Here is a 24,340-nt window from a genome sequence, read left to right on the forward strand (position 1 = left end):
AGAGAAGTGCAGCGCAGTGTGGTTGATGGTTGGTGAGAGACTGACATTAGAGTCAGATTTACACATTTCTGAGCCAAATGGAGTGATTTGTTAGTCATTCAATTTGCAGCCAGTTAAAAATGGGTATTCTTTTTATTTATATAAAAATTGGTAAAAAAATAAATAAATAATAAACTGATGTAATTCAAAGTTAAGTTATTCCTTGTTGTACGTTAATCTAAATTGCTTTATTTTCTTTAATGTTTACAAGGCAGCGGTGTAGGCTACTAACTAATAATTTTATAGATAAAGGACACTAATTGTAGTCGAGGCGGCGAGTTAGGAGGGCGCGAATTCTTTTCTTCTTTCTGTTGACTCCCCAAAAATGTTGAAAAAAATGTCAGCCTCTACAGTGAAGCCCTTTGAGACTCGTGTATATAAGATAACTAAAAAAAAAGAAGAAAAAAATAAACTTGCTACTATTTTGAAAATGTACTAATTTTCTTCATTGAGCTTCAAAAATCTTTTTTTTGTCTAAATAGAGATTATTCCCAGCAAATAAAGTCTTCCCTGATCAGTACCATTATGGACGAACTTTTGCAGTCTTTTACTTGGATAATGATCTTTCCTCAAGACACTGTTGCAGCTGGCATGGTGAGTGTAAGATGGAGTAACTTTGTCACCTCCGGTACAGACTGTATGAAATCCTTTAGTCCAAAAAGCCAGGAACGTATTTATTTATTTATAATGCGAACAATTCTAGGAGAGGAGTCCAGGTTCCCACATTTGGCCGGTCTGGTCATTATTTATTTTTACTCTCCACCTGCTGACCACTCATCCCCGAATTTTACCCACACATTTTTTTTTTTTGGTAATAATTTGAACGCACATAATTGAAACGATACTATTGTCTATTTTTGCAATCTTGAGAAACATTGATTGTGAAAATTCGTTATTAAATTATACCTCTTTTAATGGTAATTATATGGAATCTTTTTAATTTTCTACTAGCACAAATATTATTTCCTCAATAATAATCAATTTATGTATTTGATTATGTAATATAAGTAACAAAGCTAAGTGGGGCACACTGACTTGCCTACCATGCTCACTTGCCTAGTGGGAAGTAAGAGAGCAAAGATTTTCTGGAGCACATACAGTATATACTTACTTACACACTTTACACACTATACTTGTGTTTTACCAAGAGAGAGAACAGTCAGTAAGTGCATCAAAAGCTCGGTAAGTACAGAGAGGAGAATAAAAGAGTTGTGTGCGGTGCTTGCACAAACCACTTTTCACTTCACCTTCCCCATTGCAGCCTTGTATTGGGATGCTCGGTGTGCTTGCAACGTACGTTTGAATGCGTGTGGTAAAAAAGATTTATAGTTGTAACATCTGCGCTAATTTCCTTAAGTCCATTTGCGACTTGTGACATTGTGTATGCATTATGCTAACTTGCTTTTGTTTCATGAATTTATGTTTTAGTTGAACATTTTGGTTTACATCTAAATTATATGGGACCTACACTCTATAGAAGATCTTTGACTAAGCATGCACACGTGCTTGCTCTCTACCTCTCTCTCTCTCAAACACACACCCACACGCCAACATAGACAAACATACACACACTCACACGTCATATGCTCCACTGAACTATTCCATTTGATGCAACCTACCTGACCTTATGGGATCTGTCAGTGTGTGTCAAAAACTAGCAAACATGAGACGTTTCAAAAAGACGAAGTGGTCTGAATAGCAATAGATCAACAGTGAAAAGGCACAATTAACTTTACCTGAAGTTTGAATTTACTCAGATTGCAACTTGAAATAATTGGGAATTTAGAAGCTCATAGTTGCTTACATAGCGCCCCCGAAACCATAAAAACAGGTCCCCTGTTATTATCTGTTATGTTCCCTGGTCAAGTGACAATACCTTGACATGATTTTTACATCTTTGCTTTTCTGCCCATAATCACGTTTTTGTAGAAACAGTATCGTATTTAAACCAAAAACTTGAGGAGCCCATCAGTGTATCATTTTTTGACAAAAAAGACCTTAAATGGCAAAATACCTAATTTAGGCACTAGCTTGCAATAATTTGAACAACAAACTACTCAGTGATTGAGGAAATGGGCCAGTTCTGCATGTGGAAGTTCAACAGTCCTTTCTAGTTAAAAAGCTACCAGCAAAACAAATTGCCTGCAAAGTGAGTGGAAACAGTGTGTAAGAGAGGAGAATCTCATCACAAACCCTGGCTTGCTTCTACTTTTTTTTTTTTTTTATCCGCTCTGAGACACACAAACTGTCAAGACCGTGGAGTTGTGTCTCCTGTGCAACATAAATGAGCCACATTTGTGTACGTGCGTGCACATGCAGTACCTTTCTCTTCTTCTCCTCCTGCATCACTTGACTTTTGACACATTTCTTGTCTGGAGAGAGACCATCAGAAATAAACATGCATGTTTCGTCACGGTTTCTCTTATATTTACAATATAAAATCAATAGGGATCAATAGGCATCCTCACAAAGAAAAATAAACCTGGAGGTTGGGTGATATATTGCTAATTCAAGATGATTCCAGTTGAACATTCGTGTGTGCACAATGCATGTGTACATACTGTACATATGTTAATATTACTAATATTAATTAATTATACATATTTAAGAACATGGCATCACGTGTTAGCAGCAGAAAAATGATCTTGGAAGCCTACAGAAATATTTAGTCGGAGAAGTTGAAGAAAGATGCACCAAAACCGAAATTTCAGCAAAAGTATACAAATGGGCCACACTGTTCTAATAACTTTTGAGGGGATTATATGCAGAAGGGATGTAACGTTACATCTATTTCCTTGATGTATCATGTCTGCCATGCGAGCTACCTACATTGATAGGCACTGGACTGGTGCACATAAATGCGGGCCATCAACATAAGATCATTTTAAAGTAAGTTATTGATCAATTAAATTGACATACTGTAGTTGTAAGACTTATTTATGCTCCATGTAGAACACTTTGTATACAGTGGTGGTTGTGTTATAGAGCTCTATAAATACAGTTGAGTCAAGAAATATAATGGGAACGATTTATATTTAAAACGCATATATTTGGATAAAATCTACTGTTGCGTGATGATGGTTCTCATGCCATTTTGAGATTCCCCACGATGACCCTTTAAAGACCAACAGGCAGTGCTGAGAAAGCAAATTTTCCATGCGATCTAATTAAAAGTTTTAGTCACAATTTTTTTTAACTTGTTCAGTTCGTAGTTCTGATAAAATAAATGAACTAAGTTCAACCATTGCTATCTTCATGGCACCCCAAACTATAGGAAACCACAGAACTTGTGAAGGTTGCTGCAACATTACGCATGTGGGGAGTGCATGCTGTTTGTGACAGCACGCTGCGTTCAAATGAGCATTAAAAATTCAACTGTTAAGCAGTCAGTCAATGAAGCTCAGCTAGACAGCATATAAAGTTTTTGTTTATTCGCTGTTGGCCTCTCTCTCGCAGAGTAGATAAAATACAAAAGGTTTACCATAGCGCTAGTTAGCAATTGGTATGACGTAAGCGATTGGATTTTACATTGGTCCAAAAGAACATCCTGGATTCTGTCATTAACCAGCGCATGGCCAGAGATCCTGGAGGTAAAACGAAGTCATTTTGAACTAAAAAGGATAACCTCGCCGTCGGTAGACGTGGCTGCGTGTCAGTCGGTGTACACACGTCAATGTGAATGTGAGCTTTGGAAAAGCGTATTGGACAAAATATGGTGAAAATAAAGTACTGTTTAAGTGCACTTCATTTCTCATTTATGATCAAATCCGATTTTTTTTTTTGGGACTAAGATGTGTTTTTCGGCTTAACCAATTTGAGTCTATTTGGGATTCGCTAGTTCAAAGCTAAAGGAATAGGGAATGAGGATTTTGGGTGCGAGTCCGCACTGTAATATAATATAGATTATTAGAATTGCGCCAACTATCATAGGAAGCCTTTTTCAGTTGAAGTGCATGATCTGCAATTGAAATTGCGGATATTGCCACAATCTCTAATATTGTGGGTACATTTTAAAAGCAGGACTACACTGGTTTATAAATAAATATGGGCCTCTGAGGATGTGGTTCATGAAGAAAAATCATAAATAAAAGTGTGAATTTAAAGGAAATCCATATAATTTATATGTAGATCAAGTCTAATTTCTAATAAATAAGTCTGGCCTTCGAAGTTGTGTGGACAAAGCATGTGGGCCTTGCGATTAAAGTTGCCCATCCCTCCCGTAAACTTACAAAATTCTGTTTTCAACAACAACAGAGAGAAAGATGCTGAATGATAAGCAGACAATTACAAAGTAAGTACAGGTCCATGTGCTTTGATTTTTTTTCTTATACTGAAAATGTAATTGTTCTGTTGGGATAATAAAACTTGTAGCAAAACACATGAATTCTGAACACTTCATCAAAAAGTCAAACAGTGAGAGTACTGACCTCATTACTGGCTTGACATCATCATTAGTGGTGACGGAGCGCTGGATGCAACCTTTTCTGCACACCACAAAGCAGTAACAGCATGAAACAAAAAAAAGAGTATAAAACGGTGATGAGGTTGTCAAGCCAGCATTCATGTTATGTTATGTAATTGTCGACTAACCTTCGCAGCTTTCTAACCTCAGGTGCTGGACTCAGTGCTGAGACAGAGCTGTCACTGTGCATCCTAAAAGACAGCACACAGTGTGCTTGAATGGAAGTATTGCGACACACTTTAAACGACAGAGAAATGGAAGGGGTTCATAGAACTTTTGTGATCTGGAGCCATGGGTTGTATTTTTTTTTTAATTTTTTTTTTATTATACAGAGCCCATAGGACGACCCACAAAAACAATTATGAACAACTTCCAAAAATCATTACATTTCAATGATAGACGATATGCTCAGCAGTTTGTTGCAAATATGGGCACAAGTCCAAGCGACTGGGACACCTTGTGGAGGAAAAATAACCTCATTCTTTAAAAGTGTGGTACAGTAGATTAAGGTAGGGCATATTAAATACTGAACATCAGAGCTGGTGCTTTTCAAGGCGGAAATGTCCTCCAAATTTGCGACTTTTTAAAGACGAAGAAAAAGCTGCTCAGACGATTCGGTGATGTACCGTCCATTGCGCTCAGCTTTTGATTTGAACACGTTTACAAAGAAAATGGAAATTTTATACATTTGGCGAGACACTTTAATTGTTGCAACATCTAATCTATGACGGTGGTCTGTCCGTATTTCTCTCCGTTTCTCCCAGCTGAGCTCAGCAGACGCTCCATCATGAAGCTGCGTTTAGAAGGCCTTAGCAACATTTATCCTCATTGTGCAGTTAGTATTACGCTTGTCAGTATTATTATTTTATCATTGGGTGTCTTTTGTTTTCATAAGCTTATTGAATTTTGTGGGTTTTTTTCATCCCCGTTTGACTTGAGCGTCTGTACACACGGCCCTGCATGCACTGAGAAACGGCAAATGGCTCATAAAATCAGATATGGCGCTTTGATTGGTTCACTGACACTTGGATAAATGGAGCAATTAGAGAGATAATACGTCAAGGTGATATATCATTTATGGTAACTCAATTTAGCAGACAGTGAGTATAATTAAAGAGTTTGAGTATATCAATGCTATCGCTATGCGTTAAGACTAGTAACCGGAAATTAGCACGCCTCCGTACCCCAAAAGCGGAAGTGGTGTGTGCATCGAGTCCATGGCTCTTTAAAGTCCAATATTTAACTTAATATTAGAATGCCCGGTCCTTACTGAAATCTAAATCAACAAACGTCTATTTTAAACATCCATCCATCTACTGCTTATTCTGTCGGGTGAGATGCGAGGCAGGGAGGCGGGAGAGAAAACTGCTAACAGAAATGCCCGAGCCAAGGTAAACCCAGATGTTTTGGGATGCTTTTCAAACGTGAGGCAGACGTGTTATCCACATGCCCCACGCTAACCGCTCGTGAAACACTGGAAAACACATTTAATTACAGCTGCTAGTAATCATCATTGCTCTCATCCTGACATTGCGATGACTGATGATGATGAAGATTATGATGATGGGGTGGATCAGTTAAGGCTTTGCTGTTCGGGCCTGGCTTTGTGAGCACAGTAAACCGGATTTGGATTACAACGGAGCACCACACATGACAAGGGGAAACGTTTTTTTTTTTTTTGTTTTTTTTACTAATTAATACTACAATTGTTATAAATATGCATGAGATGCAGGTATAATTGTTCCTCACATTCTACAGTGTATTTATCTGTGACTTTAAATGTGTGTTGCCCGGTTTGCTGAATGGCAGCGAACGAGAGTGTAGTCGGCTCTTAGTTATCTCAGGTTACCCCGTCTGCACGTTTGAGTTTCTGTTGTGGCCGTTGCATGGAGTATGAACGTGGCTGTATGTTTTTTGTCCATTGCTATTTGTTCAATAAAGCGATTGGAAGTGCACTTGAATCTGTCTCTATTCTTGACCACCTGTGGAAGGATTATAATTTGTTCAAGTTAGAGGTGGCAGGGTACATTGAAATTAGCAAACAATGTTTACTCTACCGTAGACACAAAGTTTATTCTTTTTAGCTTTATCTTTTTAGTTATTGCCATGGTCAATTCAATATATCACTTGTCTGATTATGACTGGAGGCGGGCTCGGAAATTGACTTCGGCATCCGTGCACTACTCGGAGGGGGTCGACTGTACAGAAAATATAAAAAAGTTGTTTGAATAGGTATCCATTGCTCCATCTGATAGAATCTGTGAGCGAGTATTTGTTTTTTCTGTTTCTTTTTCAAACATGATTGCTGATAGACCCCAAAAACCCTGATTGTGTAAAGCCTAGTTATATCTGTATTGTGGCAATTAAAAGAAAATCCATGTCCCATCTGGGGCTCGCACAACAGAAATGATAGGATTTCATAGGATCTGTCCATTTTCTTTCATCATGCAGGTCATCTAAATTTGTCACCACATCGAGACACCTCCACTTGACCACAATCTCTATCATTATCCTTGTTCTGCAATGTGTCCGCTGCACTAACTCAAGTGTAATTCAGCGCAGCTTCCATGACGAAAAAATAAATTACATACAAATCCATCAAAATTTTATAATTGGGGCTTTCCATAAAATATTTGTGGCTTGACTCCTTGCGACATCTTCTGCTCACAAACAGATGGACTCAAAGCATGACACAAGTAGCAAAGACATTTTAAATAAGCATATTTCTTTTCAATATGATGCTCCATAAGCTGGCTGAGAGGCCTTATTAAGCCACTGGCAGAACAAAAAAAACAAAAAAAAAAGAAGCAGCAGCAGCAACCGATTAAAATAAAAGCATTAATAGCACTAAAAATGTCTGAACAAAAGTAACACTTCAACTAATGCTTCATAAAGTACTTGGGCACCACCTGGGACTCTTGCTTAAGATATGAATCTTCTTCGATCACAACAGCATCGAGTGGATGTTCTTGGTCCTTTTCCAAAGGTTCTCACCTAACTCCGACATGATTAATTAATTAATTAGAGTCGGTTCTACGCCACACAGTTTGTAGTCTTATGAAAGCAAGCAAAAGTGCTGAAAGGGAGAGATCATTAATTTAGTCAATGCTCACAGTGCTCAAAGACTGCTTAATACATTCATGGGCAAGTCAAAGAACACGCCAGAAGTTTTCAAGTTGTAAACCAGAAAGGCAAGAAAGTTAAGCTTTAACTCTCAATTTAAAAAAAGGATTAAGTCCCAGTACTGTGTCATATTGATAGAACTAGGTTGCAGAGGCTATAAAATAGTACGGTTCAGTAGAGCAGGACCAAGATTCATAAAATCTATGTCAGGATTCTCTACAAACTGCTGGACAGCAACAACTCTCAAGGGACAATGTTGAGCTTCTGACACATTTTTATACTCCCTTATTTGAAACTAAAAACTAATGAGTGTTTCCGCTTTAAATTGAAATGTTATCATTTTGTCATATTATTTAAAACAAGTTGACTAGTGAAAGAATAACTCACCAATTAAGATGAGGTTTCTTTAGTTCAAACCAAACAGTAGTAATTAAAGTGGGCCCAAGTTTGAAGCATCTTATTTTATTCGCCGCCAACTACAACATAGACTACTAAAACAACATGGCACCTATCTTAATACCTTTTTAAATGTTCTTATATTTTAAGGCTCTTAGTTGGAAGTCTTCCGGAGTAACGAACCGAAAGGTAAGAGTTTGCTAAGTGTTAATGTTCTATTACGGGTGAGAATTAAATATGAAGTGGACAGAAAATGTATATATCACCTTCTTCAAAGTGAGACCAATACAAATAATTGATTTCTTTTCCACAACGAATGTGACCTCTAATCTGTTCAACTGGATTGGAACAAAAATACTTACGAGAGGGAAAATGAAGACAAATGACTGTGACTGCACAAGTATGCACAGCGGCTTCTAATGGGGGGGGGGGGGGGGGTGACAGTGCACAATCACATTCAAACATTCTGCAATCATGCTTATCATGCCCAAACGAAGTTCAACAGATCTGGGTAGGCTTTTCCTGACATTTTTGTAGTCACATTTCATAGCACAAGCCACAGAGGTCCGCAGAGAGCTTCAACAACATCAGATCTCATTGCTCAAAGGTATCAGTTAGGTACAAAAGGGTACAATGGAAATGCAAATGTCATTAAATATTGTATGCCATGGAACATCATCAAGTGGAGAAAAAAATGGCCATACACTGTTGATCCTTCCAAAATTGCTAAGAGGAGAAGAAAACTGGTCAGGTAGGCGAACAAAACATCAAGAGCAAAATGGATAGAGCCTGCAAGATTTTTTTTGCAAGACCTCATAGTGCCTGTTCAGCGCGTACAAACTCGCGTCTTGTCTATGTGTCGGGGTAGAGAGGCCTGACGAAAGTGTGGAGATTACAAAGGGAGGCGACGGCGACACTGCAAATCTCCCATACACACCGCTACAAGTTGAAAGCAAAACCTGCAAGAACAGGCCTGCTGTAAAAGTTGAACTTTATTAAATCGTGGGACTTGTGTGCTCGCTCACATTTAAAGGCGATTGGTTGAATTCAAACACAGCCAGGTTGCCCTAGCGTGCAAAATAGTTTCATTTTGCTTCCTGTCACAAAAGCACTTTGTTCTTTTTTTTTTCAACTGAGTGTAGATTATCGATTGAAAATGTTAATTTGGTTTCAACCACAAGAGCTGTAATAACTCCCTGAAAGTGACAGTGACACTTCACATTGTGTTAATGGTCTTTATGTTGCTGCGGGTCGGTGGATAGTTTAGCTTTGAAAATATTGAGAGGATGAGTGACATCATGGATTTTCGTTGAAAACAAAATACATTTTCACACAGTTTTTACAAGCATGCTTAAATAAAATATACAGTGCGTGTTTGATTTATGATCCAAATAGTTGGCCTAAAGCCTGTATCCGACTGAGCCGTGAGTTTTTGCGCACGTAGTGAGCATTGCTTTTTTTTGTCAGGGTTCCTAAAAGGTCGCAAACAGTTGCCAACTGTAAAAGCTGTTGGAGAACATTTATGCAATCTTTTGGAGAACTGCTTTGCGACCTTTTATGACCTTTAGTAAAGCCCCGACAAAGAGCTCACAAGCAGTCACAGCACAGTGAGATACAGACAGTTTGAAAAGAATAAAAAAAAAAAATGGAATCACAGAATACACATCATGATTCAGGATTAGCCCGTATCCCACAATATTTCATTAACGTAATTGCTGATGTGGAAGGGTTAAACCCCATCTACCTCATTAGCTACACAACAGGCAATAAGCGGCATAAATACTGCACGCCTCCACAGCCACGGTGTTGTGGATCCATAACTATTATTCACTTACCGGCACTGTTTTTTTAGTCATTCTTTTTTTCCTCTCTTCGCAACATTTCCTATTCCTAATTAAGCAGAAGGTGAACAAGTATTCATCTCCTCCATATGTTATTCATGTAAGTTGGAAAAGTAAAAGAACGCAGTGGTGCGAAAAAGGGAGCCAGATGAGATATAGTACATATTTCTTCAGGCACATACATTTGAGTGCACTGTCTTGAAATCATTCAGCTGCAACTGCATGGTATGAGGCATTTTAAAGTAAGGTTGGATGAAAGTTACTTAAAAAGGCTCTTCAGCAAGCAGTACAGAGAGATGCTCAATTATCACTATGTCCAATAACGAGAGGAACCTTCCATTTTTATAAATAACGATACAGCCGCATTAAATAAAAGTTGCTTCATACTATAATACAGTATATGTCAAAAAGACAAAACTAATATCCTGGGACACCTTTCCATAAACATCAACTGTCCTGATTTTTTGGGAGCTGTGGAGTGTTTGTTCGAACATTATGACCCCAGTGGCAAATTTTGAAGAAAATAAAAAAACCCAAAGGAAAAAAAAACAACATGTTTTTGCGTGTAGGTGTTTGCTCGAGAGAGAGAGAGAGAGAGAGAGAGACTAGGTGATATAGAGAAGCTAAGAGAGGGATGTAATTATCGTGGGAGGGAGGGATATTGTTCACCTCTGGCCGAGCGTGGGCAAACTACGCTGCTTGTCTGTGTGTGTTGAGTGTGTGTGTGTGCGCACAAATCGAAATACAGTAAAACGTTGTGATTCAAGAGCTCTGACATGCATTTCATTTCTCTCTCCATCCCCTTTTATTTTTTGCAATACCATTTCAATCTCCCTCTCTCTCTCTCTCTCTCCAAAGTGCACAAATGCCTCTCGGACGACTCATCCCTGCACCTCATCCGCCCACTTGATCCACTCAGGATTGCAAATCAGACTGCCAACACAAACATGCATACACACTCGCTCACAGATTAGGCAATATATTCCGCTGTTAGGATCACAATATTGTGCTGTCCTGTATGTCAACTTCTCAGATCGTAGCACTCACAGAGCATCCAACCAGGTTGTTACCTTGGGATTGCTATGATAGGTTGTACCAGCAAAATAGTCCTCACAACTCATCTGACTAATCGGCTAAAAAATACATTATCGATTAATCAGCCAATTAATTTAAGGAGTAATCTGCAATTATGCATGTATCCATAGTGATTTTTTTAAGGAGACAAAGAAGAAGAATCCAGTAACGCAATTGGTTATAATTCTCTTCTTCCCAAGCAGTTAACAGCAGAGTACTGCTTTTTCAACTATTCTAAATTGCCAACCTTGTTTCCAGTTTTGCAGGAGAAATGGAACCAGTGTAACCTTAAATACCTGTGCTGCCGCCAAGCATTTACAACGTTGTGTCAGTTCAATCCTATCCTACTTGCTCCATTGGAACATTTACAACTTGTATTCGCTAAAGAGCCCGAATGAAATGATTTCATTTGAGTTGGATGTGGTGTTCTCTTTCTCTGACAAGAAGCTGATAAATTCTAAAATATTGGCGAGTGTTTCTATTATTTAAAAGAGGCATCTGATGTACAAAATGAATGAAAATAGACAAGACAATTCCCAAATTTAAAATAAACTGGTTTGATGGTATGGTACGATAAAAAGAATTTAATTACAGGCTGAAATGAACTTGAGGGCCGTGTAAATTCGGTTGGCTTTTTTCTCTCTCTCTCTCTCGCAATGAACAATGCAACTGCAATCTACTGACTGATGTGCATGTGTCAGTTAATTGTGTGTGTCTGCCAGAATAAATGTAGCTCCCATGCTGTATGCACATTTCTAAATGCAGATGCATGCCATGTGGAGGCAGGGCAAGCTTAAAATCATGAATGCATATGCACACGTACACAAACGCACACACACATCCAGGGTTCATTTAGCTGCTTCTCCCACAGCAAAGGAGAAAATGTAAATAAACACCATTATTCATGAGTACGGTATACTCCTACACGGAAATAGTGTATGCATACACCCAGGCACAGAGACAAAAAAAGGGCTGAGAATTATTCTTGCCTACTTCACGCAGGCTTTTGCGTCTAACAGGCTCGAGAAATCCCAACAGCCGTATTCACAGCGAGCCAGCCAATTTCATCCCACAGCACCTACTACACTATGTTCTCTGTATGGGTGTCATCATGTAACTAAAGCTTCCAATATGCCTCCTGAAGCGTGTGTGTTCAGTGTGACTTCATTTACGCATTCATTTTCAAGCTTCCAAAACAGCACACTTGTTACACTATATGGACAAACATATGTGGACACCTGACCAATTATTCGTGAAAAGATTCGAGTTTTACTTCGTCCCACAGATGTTTCATAAAGTTGTTAAGTATGCAGTTCAAATCATGACATAACCTCACAAAGCAGAAAACGTGATTTACTCACACCCAACAATTCACAAACTCAGTGTCCTGCAAATACAAAACATCGTTGACAAACTTTTGCACATGAAAATGTATCTATCAAACAAATACATCTTGCTTCATGTTTTACAATTACAAACATTTCTTCAATTAAAAAAAAATCATTTAAGTACCAACAAAAATATTTCAAGTACAAAAAAAATATCCTTGAAATACAAAAACAGAACAAGCTTTAAGTACGCAAAATAATAAAACAATTCTGCAACTAGGAAAAACTGTCACGTGACTTTTGGCACAAATTTCCCACCTTGCAGACCCACAAACAAATGCCAGTAAACTTTCTGGATAATTGATTGTAATTTGGGGGTGGAGAGATCGGCGTTACTTCGTTGTGGTGTCCTTAATCTAATTGAATTGAACAGCGCCACCTGCTGTTGTGGAGTGTGAGTTCACTGGCATTTGTGTGTGGATTTGCAAGGTGGTAAATTCGTGTCGAAAATGACGTGACAGTTTTCCATCCTTGTAGAATTGCTTTACGTGAAGGATTTTTTTGTACTTGAGTTCTTCTCTTTTTTTCCTTCAAGTATATTTTTCTATGCTTGGAAGATTGTAGTTTGTACTTGAGGGATATTTTTTCCGTAATTGAAAAAATGTTTCTTTGTTAGTGTCAAACATGCTGTACTTGTATCTGATGCAGGATTTATTTGTTTGATGGGCACATTTGTCATGTGCAAAACTAAATTCATGAGTTTGTGAATGAAGTTTTGTATTTGCAAAACACACAGAGTGTGTTTGCGAATTCTTGGGCGTGAGTAAATCATGTTTTGTGAGTGTGTGAGGTTTTGGCAAGATTTGAACTCCACATATAAGGCTCCAGCCTACCATAATGAGAACCAGCATTATTGTCATTCATTGTTTTCAAACATTTTACAAAACAAAACATTCTAGAACTATTAATAGCCTACAGCAGGGAAGGATTTTTTAAACTTCACACTTCAACACGAAGAAATACGTGCATTTGAGTTGTTTTCTAAATTAATCTGAAAATGAAATCAATGAAAATTTCCTTTCAAATGGAAGCCCGTCCTTACTTGTGAGAAGAAGGTGAGGATGGAGAACTACAGGGAGCCGCAGGGAAGACAAACACATCATCATTGGGGTTCTGATTTAAGCTGCTTTCCCTAAAGATGACCAAAAAAAGGTTTAGAACCTGGTAGATTGTGTAAAACCGTGTAGTGGTGAACTAATAGAATGCAATGACCTCAGCTCAAAGTGCGTGTATTTTGTCTCAGAGACACCACACGTTGCAAACCTACGACCAATTACTTAATATTGGGTGGTTCAAGTCAGCGGTATTCTGGGGGGGTATTCTGACCTACCCGCTATTGGCCAAACTGGTAGAAGGATGAACCAGGTCAGGCATGGCAGTTGGAGAGGTGCCGACTGTCATTGTTACAATCAGTTCGGGGTCTAGGATAAACAGTTCCTCGTGGGAGATTTCGGACACATAGTTGAGATGTTCCTGATGAAACAATTGACATTTCAGGCAGGGAATCAAGGCGATCATCAAACCCTCAAAGGAGATAAACCTACCTGTGCTCTGTCTATTCTGTAAAAACGATCAGCTGTTGTAGCTGTGGAGATATAAACAGTGTTTGAGAATAGAACTTGTTGGAAAGACCAGAAATCAAAAGTACTTTCTTTCTATTAAGTAATCCTTTCATTGAACTCAAAGGTTGTTGAGGTGATATTATGTAGCTATTTGCTATAATAAACATAATTTTCGCCCAACAGAAATAGCCAACACCAAATGCCACATCTGTCTAATTCCCTTTGCTCATTTACTGAGATAAACCATCTTTCCTTGGTTTACAGTATCCACCCCACCTCGCCATAAAATCAGGTGTGTTAGAACCTAAAATACCATCAGAGCTAGAAAAACACAAAAGACTTTAGAATGTAAAACACCGTGAGGCAGGTTTTATTGAGTAAGGTTTCCTTTCAATGTATTTATTTTTACTGCACTGGATAACAATGACACTGAATCTCATTTCCTCTGTTGTGATCACATTTTTTCCACTGCTTCCATACTGACTGCATCTTTTTTTGGTTCAAATTCCGCAAGGATTTATTGAGCTTGTTAGGCATTCCTAATATGTTCGATGCTTAGATGTTTTTGTTCTTCTTCAAAGGCTCTCACAAATTAAACTAATGTTTGTCACATTCACTGGCAAATATGATTTGGTTTAATTATTTGGGGGTTTCAGTGACAACATTTTTCCCAATGTATTGTTTTTATCTAATAGGTTTTAAGCACTAACTCATTTTCTTAACGCCACTTGGGTACACTGACATAGCCAATTTAGACTCCAATTATTTTTTTGATGTGGAAGTAAACTGTAGAAAACATTTAAACTAACTATTCCGCCGTGATGCCAGGTTTAAAACCATTCATCCATCCATCTTTTACACAGCCAGCTTATCTTCATTAGGCTTGCGGGAGAGCTGGAGCCTATCCCAGCTGACTTTAAGCGAGAGGCACGGTTCACTACGGATTGGTTGCCAGCCACTCGCAGGGCACATTTAGACAAACAACCATTCACACGCACATTCATACCTAAGAGCAATTTCGATAATTCAATGAACTTAGCATGTATGTTTTTTGGAATGTGGGAAGAAGCCGATGTACCAGGAGAAAACATCCATGCAGGGGGAGAACATGAAAATGATGATGTGCCGACGGTTTTAAAAAAAGTAGCCCCTAACTCTAATAATGACGGGTTTGACAGAAGCCCAATGTGTTTGACAATGTTCTGCATGCCAGCAGTGTTTATTATCATTATCAGGAGGCACAAGTTTCTTAGAAGCCCAGGGTTGGCAGATAAAGCAAAAACTGTTAACAAGTGAAAATAATGAACTGTGTGGGCTGTCTCTCAGGCAGCCATCTGAGCAGCTGAAAACATGAAACATAGTTATTTAAGCAAAGTTTAGCTGCAAAGTTCTATCAGCCTCCAGGCGAGCTTTTTTTTTTTTTTTTTTTAAAAAGGTTTGATTCAAAACTGCTGTTTAAAATCTTAACATTCATGTTCTTTTTTGATCCTTTTGTCTTCATGGTCAGATCGGACTGTACTGACAGCCGTTTTGCACAAGTCAATGTGAGGACATGTTGATCTTCATGCATATATAAAGAGAGATCATTTTAATTCGTGCAACTATACTTCATACTCGTAATGAACAGTAATTAAGACTATTCATGGAAAATATTGATGAGTGATGATACTTACAATCAAGGAAACACCACTTTGGCGACAAACGCTGTGAGGAAATATTCTTCGTCTTGACGGCTTCCTCCTAGAAAAAAAAATAGGACTTTTTAAAATTTTTAAGAGAGCGAATCGGAGCCTGAAGAATGAGAAAGGAAAACACAACACGGAATGTGCAGCCACAACCTTAAACATTTAGCAACAGATATAATAGAGCAACATAAATGTGACCTTTTAGTAAGCTTAAGCGACATTATCTGCATTTCACCCAATAATATTTATTTAATTCCTTTCTCACTATATTGTTCTGTCAGAAATCCAAACACGGACAGCATATTTGAAATCCAATTAACCTTTGGTTTCGAACTGCCAGAAGACATAACATTATCACCTTTTCCTTTGGTACCAATTTGGTCTTAGACTACATGTTCCAAATCTTGTGTGATGTATTCTGAGACAAGTCCAGTAATATGATCTGCCGCCTCCGTTTTCCTTCTGCTCTGATTCGTAGCCAACATATCAAAGAACCACACGTTTTGGAGTTCCTCTGCGTTTGTTGAGTAACGACTGACCAGACAGACATCAGGATGTCAGATCATACCTAAAGGTTCCCCCAAAAAGCCAAAGAATATTTTGAAATAATGAAAAAAAAAAAAGATTAAGATCAAGTTTTATAAAAATAAGGCAGATGGCTATGCATCATCTTCAGTGGCAGAAGATTCTCCAATCGGTCCAGGTATAATATCACTAAACATTTAAATGCGAATTGAGTACTGTTACAGTTAAACTCGCAATAGTCCTAGACTCAACCACCAATAATATATATAATATAACTTCCTCTGATGCAAATGATTATTTTGGTAGTCGACTAATCACCAACAGTAGTCGCGATTAGTCGACTCATCGGATCATATGTAATTTGCGGCATGTCGCACCAGCAAGTTGCTGCTCGTATATAATCATATTTAGTTTACAGCTTGATTCTTCATATATGTACAAATTAATGAGATGATACAACATTCAACTTTGCGGCCTTAAACGTTTTGGCTGCAATTGTTTAGTGCATTTTAAAATGAAACCAAAATTATACAATATGCTGAGTTGCACTAATACTATGAAACTAGCCATGAATATAAAACGAAATACTTGCAAACAAAATTCACTCTTCTTAGGCAACAAGTATTTTGTTCAAATGTGTAAGGTAGTGAAATCACAGGAGTAAATTAGGAAAATGCACAGTGTTAAAGAAAACAAAAAGAAACACTTGAGTTGGTTTTTAATTTTATTTTGATTTAACCTTTATCCAAACAAACCAATATTTGGAAATGTGCTTAATATAGAGAACCGATTTTAATTTATGTCAATGCATTTCATACGAATTTCAAAGTAATTCAATTAAACTTTATTCTCAGAATTCTGACTTTAATAAAGTCAGAAAATTCTGACTCATCAGATTTCTCACTTTAAGTTCTGAATTCTCACTTTAAAGTGGAAATTCTGAGAATAAAATCAGAATCCTGCCGTTTATTTTTTATTTCTTCACTGGTCCTAATCCTCTTCTGCAGAGGGACACAAATGCATATCAGAAAGCTGCTACATTGCAGCTGGTAAAAATCTCTCCATAAAACAGAAATCCATCAAGTGCAAGTAACCCAGTAGCAGAATTAGCAATTTTGTCCTTTGTTCAGAATTCAAGTGACAACATTCTATTACACGGGCAACTTCTCAACCATGGCCAGCCTGCTGTTGACACCCTGCCTTAATTCCTCCTTATATTGTAATTATCATTACTTCCATCCCGTCACTGATTGAAAAGATGCACATTATGGGCACCAGCAGTTCAGACGATGCTTCAACTAAACTGTGCTTGAATGAATCGAGCAAAACTTGTCAGAACGGTGACACACACACAAAATGTGATGCAATTAAAACTGAAAGGTGTACACAAATAACTGCTGAAGTGGAGGATGTGGCAAATAGAGGAACAGTATTCTACAGGATTCCCATTGTGGGATACAATAAATATGAATCAATAGGAAATGTTGAATAATTTACAAAAACTGTATAACATGTGTAACATGATGTTTATGTTAAATTGGTAAATGAAGGTGAAGTAATATGCCATTCATTATTTCAAGATTCTGTTCCATCTTAATGTAAAATATTTGCACAATGAAAAAAAACAAACCAAAAAAACTAAAACAAAAGAAAAACTCTAATCACATGTGCTTAATTTTTCATCCCTTTTACGCTGACCATGTCCAACGTAAGCTCAGGTGCATCTAATTCCTTCACCTATATTTTAGGCTAAACTTAATTGATGGGACATAATGTGGCAAAATATATACTTGTCTATAGAAGGTCCCCCAATTGAGACATTCTGCCCAGACCACATGGTAAGCCACCGGAACCTGAAGACCTCTGAGACAATATTGTATCAAGGCATGGATCGGAGAAATCAATTTTAAAAATGTTCTTCTGTATTCAAGGTTCTAACACGAAAAGAGATCACAATTTTTTTTATAAATGGAAGATGTTTGAAAACACCAGGACTCTTCAAAGTGGTTCCCACCAGACAAACTGAACAACCAGCATGGAGGGGCTTTTGGTCAGGGAGGTGACAATACAAAAAAAAAAAAAACTGAACGTCCCACTGATGAAGCTTCAGTGTGGAGATGGGAGAATGTTCCAGAAGGGCAACCATATACTGAATGCAACCCTTCACCAAATGAGGCCTTGGTTGTATAACGACTTAGATGGAATCCTTTCAGTAAAAGTCCCTCGATAGCCCACTCCAAAGTTTCAAAAGCATCAAATGGGCGCTCAGACCATGTGCATTAAATTCCCTGGTCTGATGAAACCAACCATTGAAGTCTTGGTGGTGGCAGCATCACACCATGGGCATGTTTTTCAGCAGCAGGAATGGCGAGACGAGCCATGATGAATCCAACATAGTAGAGAGAGATCCTTGATGAAAACCTGCCCCAGACTGCAGACGGGCAAAAATTTACCTTCCAACAAGACAACGATCCGAAGCACACAGCCAAGAAAACTAAGCGGCTTGCGGTGAAAAAAATACCCTTGAGTGGCTCAAACTCGTGCCTGACCTAACATCTCTAGAGAGATCTGAAAATGGCAGAATGTGTTCACTAATATTCCCCGTCCAATCTGTTGGGAATGAAAAAGTCCATCCATCCATTATCTGAGCTGCTTATCCTCATGAGAGTTGCGGTCAGGCCTGTAGCATCATACACAAGACATGAAGTTGTATTTGCTCCCAAAGGTAAATACAAATACAATTCATACAATAGTGAAAACAAAATGCAAATAATTGTTCAAGGTTGTCTTTATGGGGCATCACAATACAATGGGTAAAAAGTTGATTACTTAGTTTTTCTTCCTTTTTAATCACTTGAGAACTAAATACATTAACATTTTAATCATGATCTTACATTGACCGTAATAGTCGTGGGGCTTCGATACACCTGATGCAGTAATCATGATTTTAGAACTTAACTTGTATTATTTAACCAATAGCGGGCAGCCATCAGGCAATCATGAATGTTTATTATCCCCCATCCCTCCCCGCCTAATAGTAGGATAACATCACAGCTAAAGACAACAACTAGCTTCAGGCCGTTACAACAAAAGGTGTTAGCGCAACAAAATTAGCTCCAGCTGTCCTGCGGCTTCATGTCACGGATGGCTTTGACCTCTCAAGCAGTCGCGTTCACTGCTATTAATATTTCTTACTGAATGAAGGCGACAAGTTGTCACTTATTCCCTAATCTCTACAAAATTAATGGATAAAAAAAGATAATGATAACTAACTTCGGTTTCCTGATTAAAACATATATGAACTGAACTTGTTAATGAAAAATGGGCCATCTTGGGGAGCTAAATTTTTTATGTCCAACACTGCCATTCTTTAACATTGCTACTTTGCATGTCTAGATGAATTGTGCTGCTAACAAAGTGACTGCACACTATACATCCCATCAGTAAACAGAACCAATGAGCATCATCAGTCACCAGAGAGCAGGAGATCAAACAGTACAGCATCCTTCTGGTTGCTATGCAACACAGCGACACATCGACTCTCAACTCCATCCATCCATTTTATGAACTCTCTAGATTAATTCATATAGCATCAAAGGTTAAACCAAAATGAAATACAGGATCATTCTGAAAATTAAATGTCCACAATAAGAGTCAACGAGCGTTGATGTACAAAGCATAACGCATAACGCTGTTAAAAGATAACAAGCAAATTACAGTTTGCTTTTTTTTTGTACCGGGTGGCAGAGAAACAGCAACGGACGGCAACACTGCTTGAATTCTGTACACAATTGAAGTGGCGCTGGGCCAGCATGCCGTCAAAAGCACAGCGACCGCGTTCCCTACTTCACACAAGTCGCGGTGACAGAGCATGACAGCATCGCAGCGTCGCAAGAATCCCAGAGGCAAGATCCCCCCTGGCCGCCAAGATGAAAGACAGACAAAAAATAAAAAGGGATAAAGGCAGGCATGAGCGAGAGGTACACAAATGGAGGACGATTGAGGAGATGAGCTTTCTGCATAGCTATCAGCTCCAAGCCTTGATTGAATTCTATAGGAGGTTGTTTGTATACTCTATGTATATTTGTCTCGGAACGCTCGCCTCTAAAAAATACTTGAACAGTGAGGGCAATTTATTTGTTTTCATTCATCTTTTGCAACACTTTTCCAGGCTTTCACTACTTCCATCGATTGTTTGTTAGAGGGAGGTTACTCTCCTCTTTAGCAGGTAAAATGCATGCACCAGAGATTGGCTTGCTTATTTAAAAATTTCCACTTATTTTCCCTAATAACCTGCATTGTGGTTTTGGCAGAGTGTTTGGCAACATGATGAAGAATCGTGCAATCAGTTTGGCTGCATCTTGTATTTGTACTGGCAGACAAAATGTTTGTAATGTAACATATGTAATGACTTTCATTTTGCTGCCGCTAGCATGTGTTGCATGCTGCCATCATGCGTGCCCGAGCCATGAGATAACCTCCGCTGAGTTTCACAGATGAGCTATCCAGTCACACCTCTGCTCGGGCTGTCAACCCGCACCGCCACCGCTGGCGCTCATGCAGCTAACTCAGCAGCTTGCACTCTTTCAAAGGTTCCAAGTAGTGCGCTTTTGCTTTTTACGTTTACAATTGCTTGTTTTTCACCCACAGAAAGCTCTCCGGTTATCATGTTGGTTTGGTTATGGACTTGTTTACAACTGTTGAACCAAGATAGAAATAGTATTTGGCATTAGCTAAAGTTTAAACTAAACCCCCGGCCTCCTGATTGACTGGTGATGTTTATGCATTTCCTTTCATTAATGTCAGAGAAGTAGATGTTGTAAAATCGCTGATCTTGTAATGTCCTAATTTGCTCAATCTATCACTGACATCATTGATTTGATCCGCGAAATAAGACATTACTGCAAACATGACCTCGTTAACCCTGGGGTCATTCTGTGCTGCTGTAGCGTAAATGTGAAGCCGAAAGCTAATCTGGTTTTAGCCTCGTCTCATGAGCAGAAAGAATTTGCGCTGGGAGGTGCAAGAAGTACCGCCTTCGCGCCTCTGACCATAAATTCACAAATAGCTTTCGATTAGATTTTTTTATCTTTTTGGAATGACTGGTAAGTAAAAAAAAAAAAAATCAATTTATGCACAATAAAATACTATTTATTTATCTATTTTTAACATTTCTAATTCAAAATATCTTTAATGAGCCATAATATGTGCTGTGAACTTCCGGCCACGTACCCTCAGCCCATCACAAATACAACCAGCATGCAGGCGAGTTATTTGAACAAAACACGAAACTTGCTCCATTGTTGACAGATGCGCAAGAAATTTCCTAAACAAGTATAAGAGATCTGCTGCGGTCACATCGAATGTGAGTCGAGCTTTTCTCGCCACGCAATTACATATCAAGTCAATACAGTTTGAGTAGATAGGAGAGAATCTATTCAGCTACACAAGAACCAAATGGCTTGGCTATTCTGCACTACTTCGTCACACACAAGATGGATAAAAAAAAAAAATAATCCTAGCGGTCAATGGGTTCCGAGAATTGTACAACAGCCTGCTTCCAATACAAGCCAAAAAGGAGCAGGTGTAGCTGCAAAGTAAGTGTATGGACTTGTTTACAGCTGTTGAACCAAGATAGCAGTAGTTTGAGCAAAGGCTCCAGCCACCTGAATGAGTGGCGGTGTTTATGCAATTTTGCTTTCATTAATGTCAGAGAAGATTGAAGGTGTTGTAAACATTACATGTTATGTTTAATGTTTCTCAGCATTTTGGGGAATTTCTTCTAATGTATTGCTGCTATGACTTTAGAGTAGATATAAAAAGTTGTTTAAATAGATGTATTCCTCCATCTTTTATTTTTTTTTCAAAACCCGCTGATTGTCTCCAAAATCCTGATCATATTAAGCCCATCACTCAGGCATTCGGTGAGAGAAATGAGCAGAGGACTATGAGTGGTCAATATATAAGAACATATCCTGATGCAAATGTGCCCGCTAGGAGCTGTGAGCAGTACAGGGATGACTTCAGAACAATCTAATTGGCCAATTTAAATAGTTGTCCCACATTCTTCTAAGGTTATTATCTTGCCTGTAAAGTAATATCTTACTCATCCTAACAAGCAGAACAATTTTTCCTTTGACTGGGTTTCAATCCCTTGAGCTACGGCACTACGACGTGAAGCGCTATTAAAGTAAGATCCGCTACAATAATAAGGATATAAGAGACATATAACAGGTGAAGATAAGAGGCTTATTGGGAAGAAATGAGCAGAAAATCTTATGATGCACAACATTTTGAATTGGGATGATAAAATGTGCCTATGTAAGAGTTAATATACGTCATGGATTATATCAGTAGTTCTCATCTGTACCAGAAACGGACTCCTAGTATATCTCTAATATTGTAATTGTGTTTTCTGGGCAATGGGCAGTTCAGAGTGTGGGTTCAAAAAAACACACTATAAATAATGAGTAAAAATTGTCTATCTCACCTTTGTTGTGTCTCAGCGAGTCCCCAGAAGTATTAAAAAAGCATTATTACAACAGAAGTTACAGCACATTCCTTTATTGGAACCATAACTTGGACTAAATGCAAGGGTTATATTTTATTTGTGAAAATGTGTACTTTTTGTGTTGTGCAATGCAACCCCTCGAGTGAAGAACCTTTTCAGATTTGGTGTGTGGGTGTTTGTTGTGCGCACCAGCATTTGATGTGTGCTTTTAAAGAATATCAAACAGGCTACTGGAAAGGAAGCAAATGTTGATCTCTAGGTGGAAGCCTTCAGTAGTCAATCACTTGCCCGCCGGGCCATCACAACCGGCACCGTATTTACCTTTTTCATGAAACTTTTACCTCTGTGTTGAGACATTTTACTGGTTAATGCAAGCGTTCATAATGTGTGATAGAAACCGAACAAACCATCACCAAGCAGAAACTGAATAAACTTGAAAAAGTGTCGGACTATTGGCAGAGCAGTCTTCTACTTCCTAATTGCACGTCTTTTTTAATTGGTGCGATACTGGTTCGTTAACCTCTGAAAGTCACATCCCGAAGCTGATCGTGAAAATCACTGAAATTACTGTACAGAGAACCTGTAGCAAGTGCATCTTAATTAGCAGACTCGATCCATAGCCGCTGTTTCATTTATGGATTGGAATTCTTTTTCTGCAAATACGTAGACATATTGTTCCTTTCACTGAGATAGAAGCCCAGGAACAAAATTAATTAACTCACCCAGAGACCAAGAACACACTCTATACACTCTCGGGGTTGTGAGTAGCATAGGGGATGATCAAACTTGGTAGAACGGCAAACGTGCTTGAAGTCACATGAGACCAGCAACTCTTGAAAAGATGTTAGCATATCTCTTGGGAATATTGCACTGTAAGCATGTCAAGAATTAATTCCACATTTTTTTCCTTTGGTTTTGTTGCGATACTTGTAAAGGCAAAGAGAAAAATAGTGATGACCCTGGAAAAAAAAAATTAAACTGAAATTATTAGAATGTCGCAGTAGCGTTATGTGCACGGGAAAAAAATTGTAAACTGCAAATTCAGATGATTATCTGAAGAGATTAACTTAACATTTACAGGCAGACATCCTTTCTGTGCTCTCATCACAGAATTTGTGTCCATCAGATCACTTTACTTTTTTTTTTCATAACAAGTACATTATTATGGCAAATTGACTTTTGTTTGGTTTGCCCATCCATAAAGCATGAAATTAAACAACCAAGTAACAGTTTGTTTTTCAGTTTATTTCTAAAACTGCCTGCAAGTGAGCCTCTCTGTGCTTTCAGCCTTCTCTTACAAAATAGTGGGGCTGGTTTAGATTAGAACCACCCCTATTTGTGTTGGCAGCAAGGCTAGCCCAAGTTTGCGCAGTAGGGGAGACTACCAAATATCATCTAAGCATCCGAACCGTCCTTGCCACTGCTGATATTCAACCTTCATATCCTCTGTGGAAAAAAGCTGTCAGCACCATAGAGAGCATTAGCGCTGCTTTATAGACGTCATTAAAAGAACAGACCGGTTCAAATTCATTTTCCAGCATTTGATTAGTCAGTGTGTACAAGGAATACACAAACATCAATAGCTGAAAAATGGTTTAAGCCGTTAAAGTATGAAAAAACGCCACCATATTGGATGTTTTTGACCACTGCACATCTTCCTTGTGGCGTCATGCATGCTTTACACTAGAAATGTTTCTTTCGGACTTGTTTATTGGTCTATTGTGCTATAAAAAT

General features: G+C 38.4%; 1 protein-coding gene across 1 annotated transcript in view; it reads right to left on the bottom strand.

The window, feature by feature from the left end:
- The window catches only part of LOC148340303 (diacylglycerol kinase zeta-like), a 56,862-nt gene that overhangs the window by 4,697 nt on the left and 27,825 nt on the right, over positions 1-24,340 (bottom strand). The window contains exons 26-32 of the mRNA XM_088289498.1: positions 15,559-15,625; positions 13,868-13,908; positions 13,654-13,796; positions 13,366-13,455; positions 4,630-4,692; positions 4,467-4,523; positions 2,362-2,411 (exon numbers count right to left, since the gene is read on the bottom strand). Of these exons, the coding sequence (XP_088145624.1) occupies positions 2,362-2,411; positions 4,467-4,523; positions 4,630-4,692; positions 13,366-13,455; positions 13,654-13,796; positions 13,868-13,908; positions 15,559-15,625 (511 nt within the window). The remainder of the gene's footprint in view (positions 1-2,361; positions 2,412-4,466; positions 4,524-4,629; positions 4,693-13,365; positions 13,456-13,653; positions 13,797-13,867; positions 13,909-15,558; positions 15,626-24,340) is intronic.

The sequence above is a fragment of the Idiotropiscis lumnitzeri genome, chromosome 3, assembly GCF_059441095.1.
Source record: "Idiotropiscis lumnitzeri isolate Australia: NSW breed Sydney's pygmy pipehorse chromosome 3, RoL_Ilum_1.0, whole genome shotgun sequence".
NCBI lineage: Eukaryota > Metazoa > Chordata > Actinopteri > Syngnathiformes > Syngnathidae > Idiotropiscis > Idiotropiscis lumnitzeri.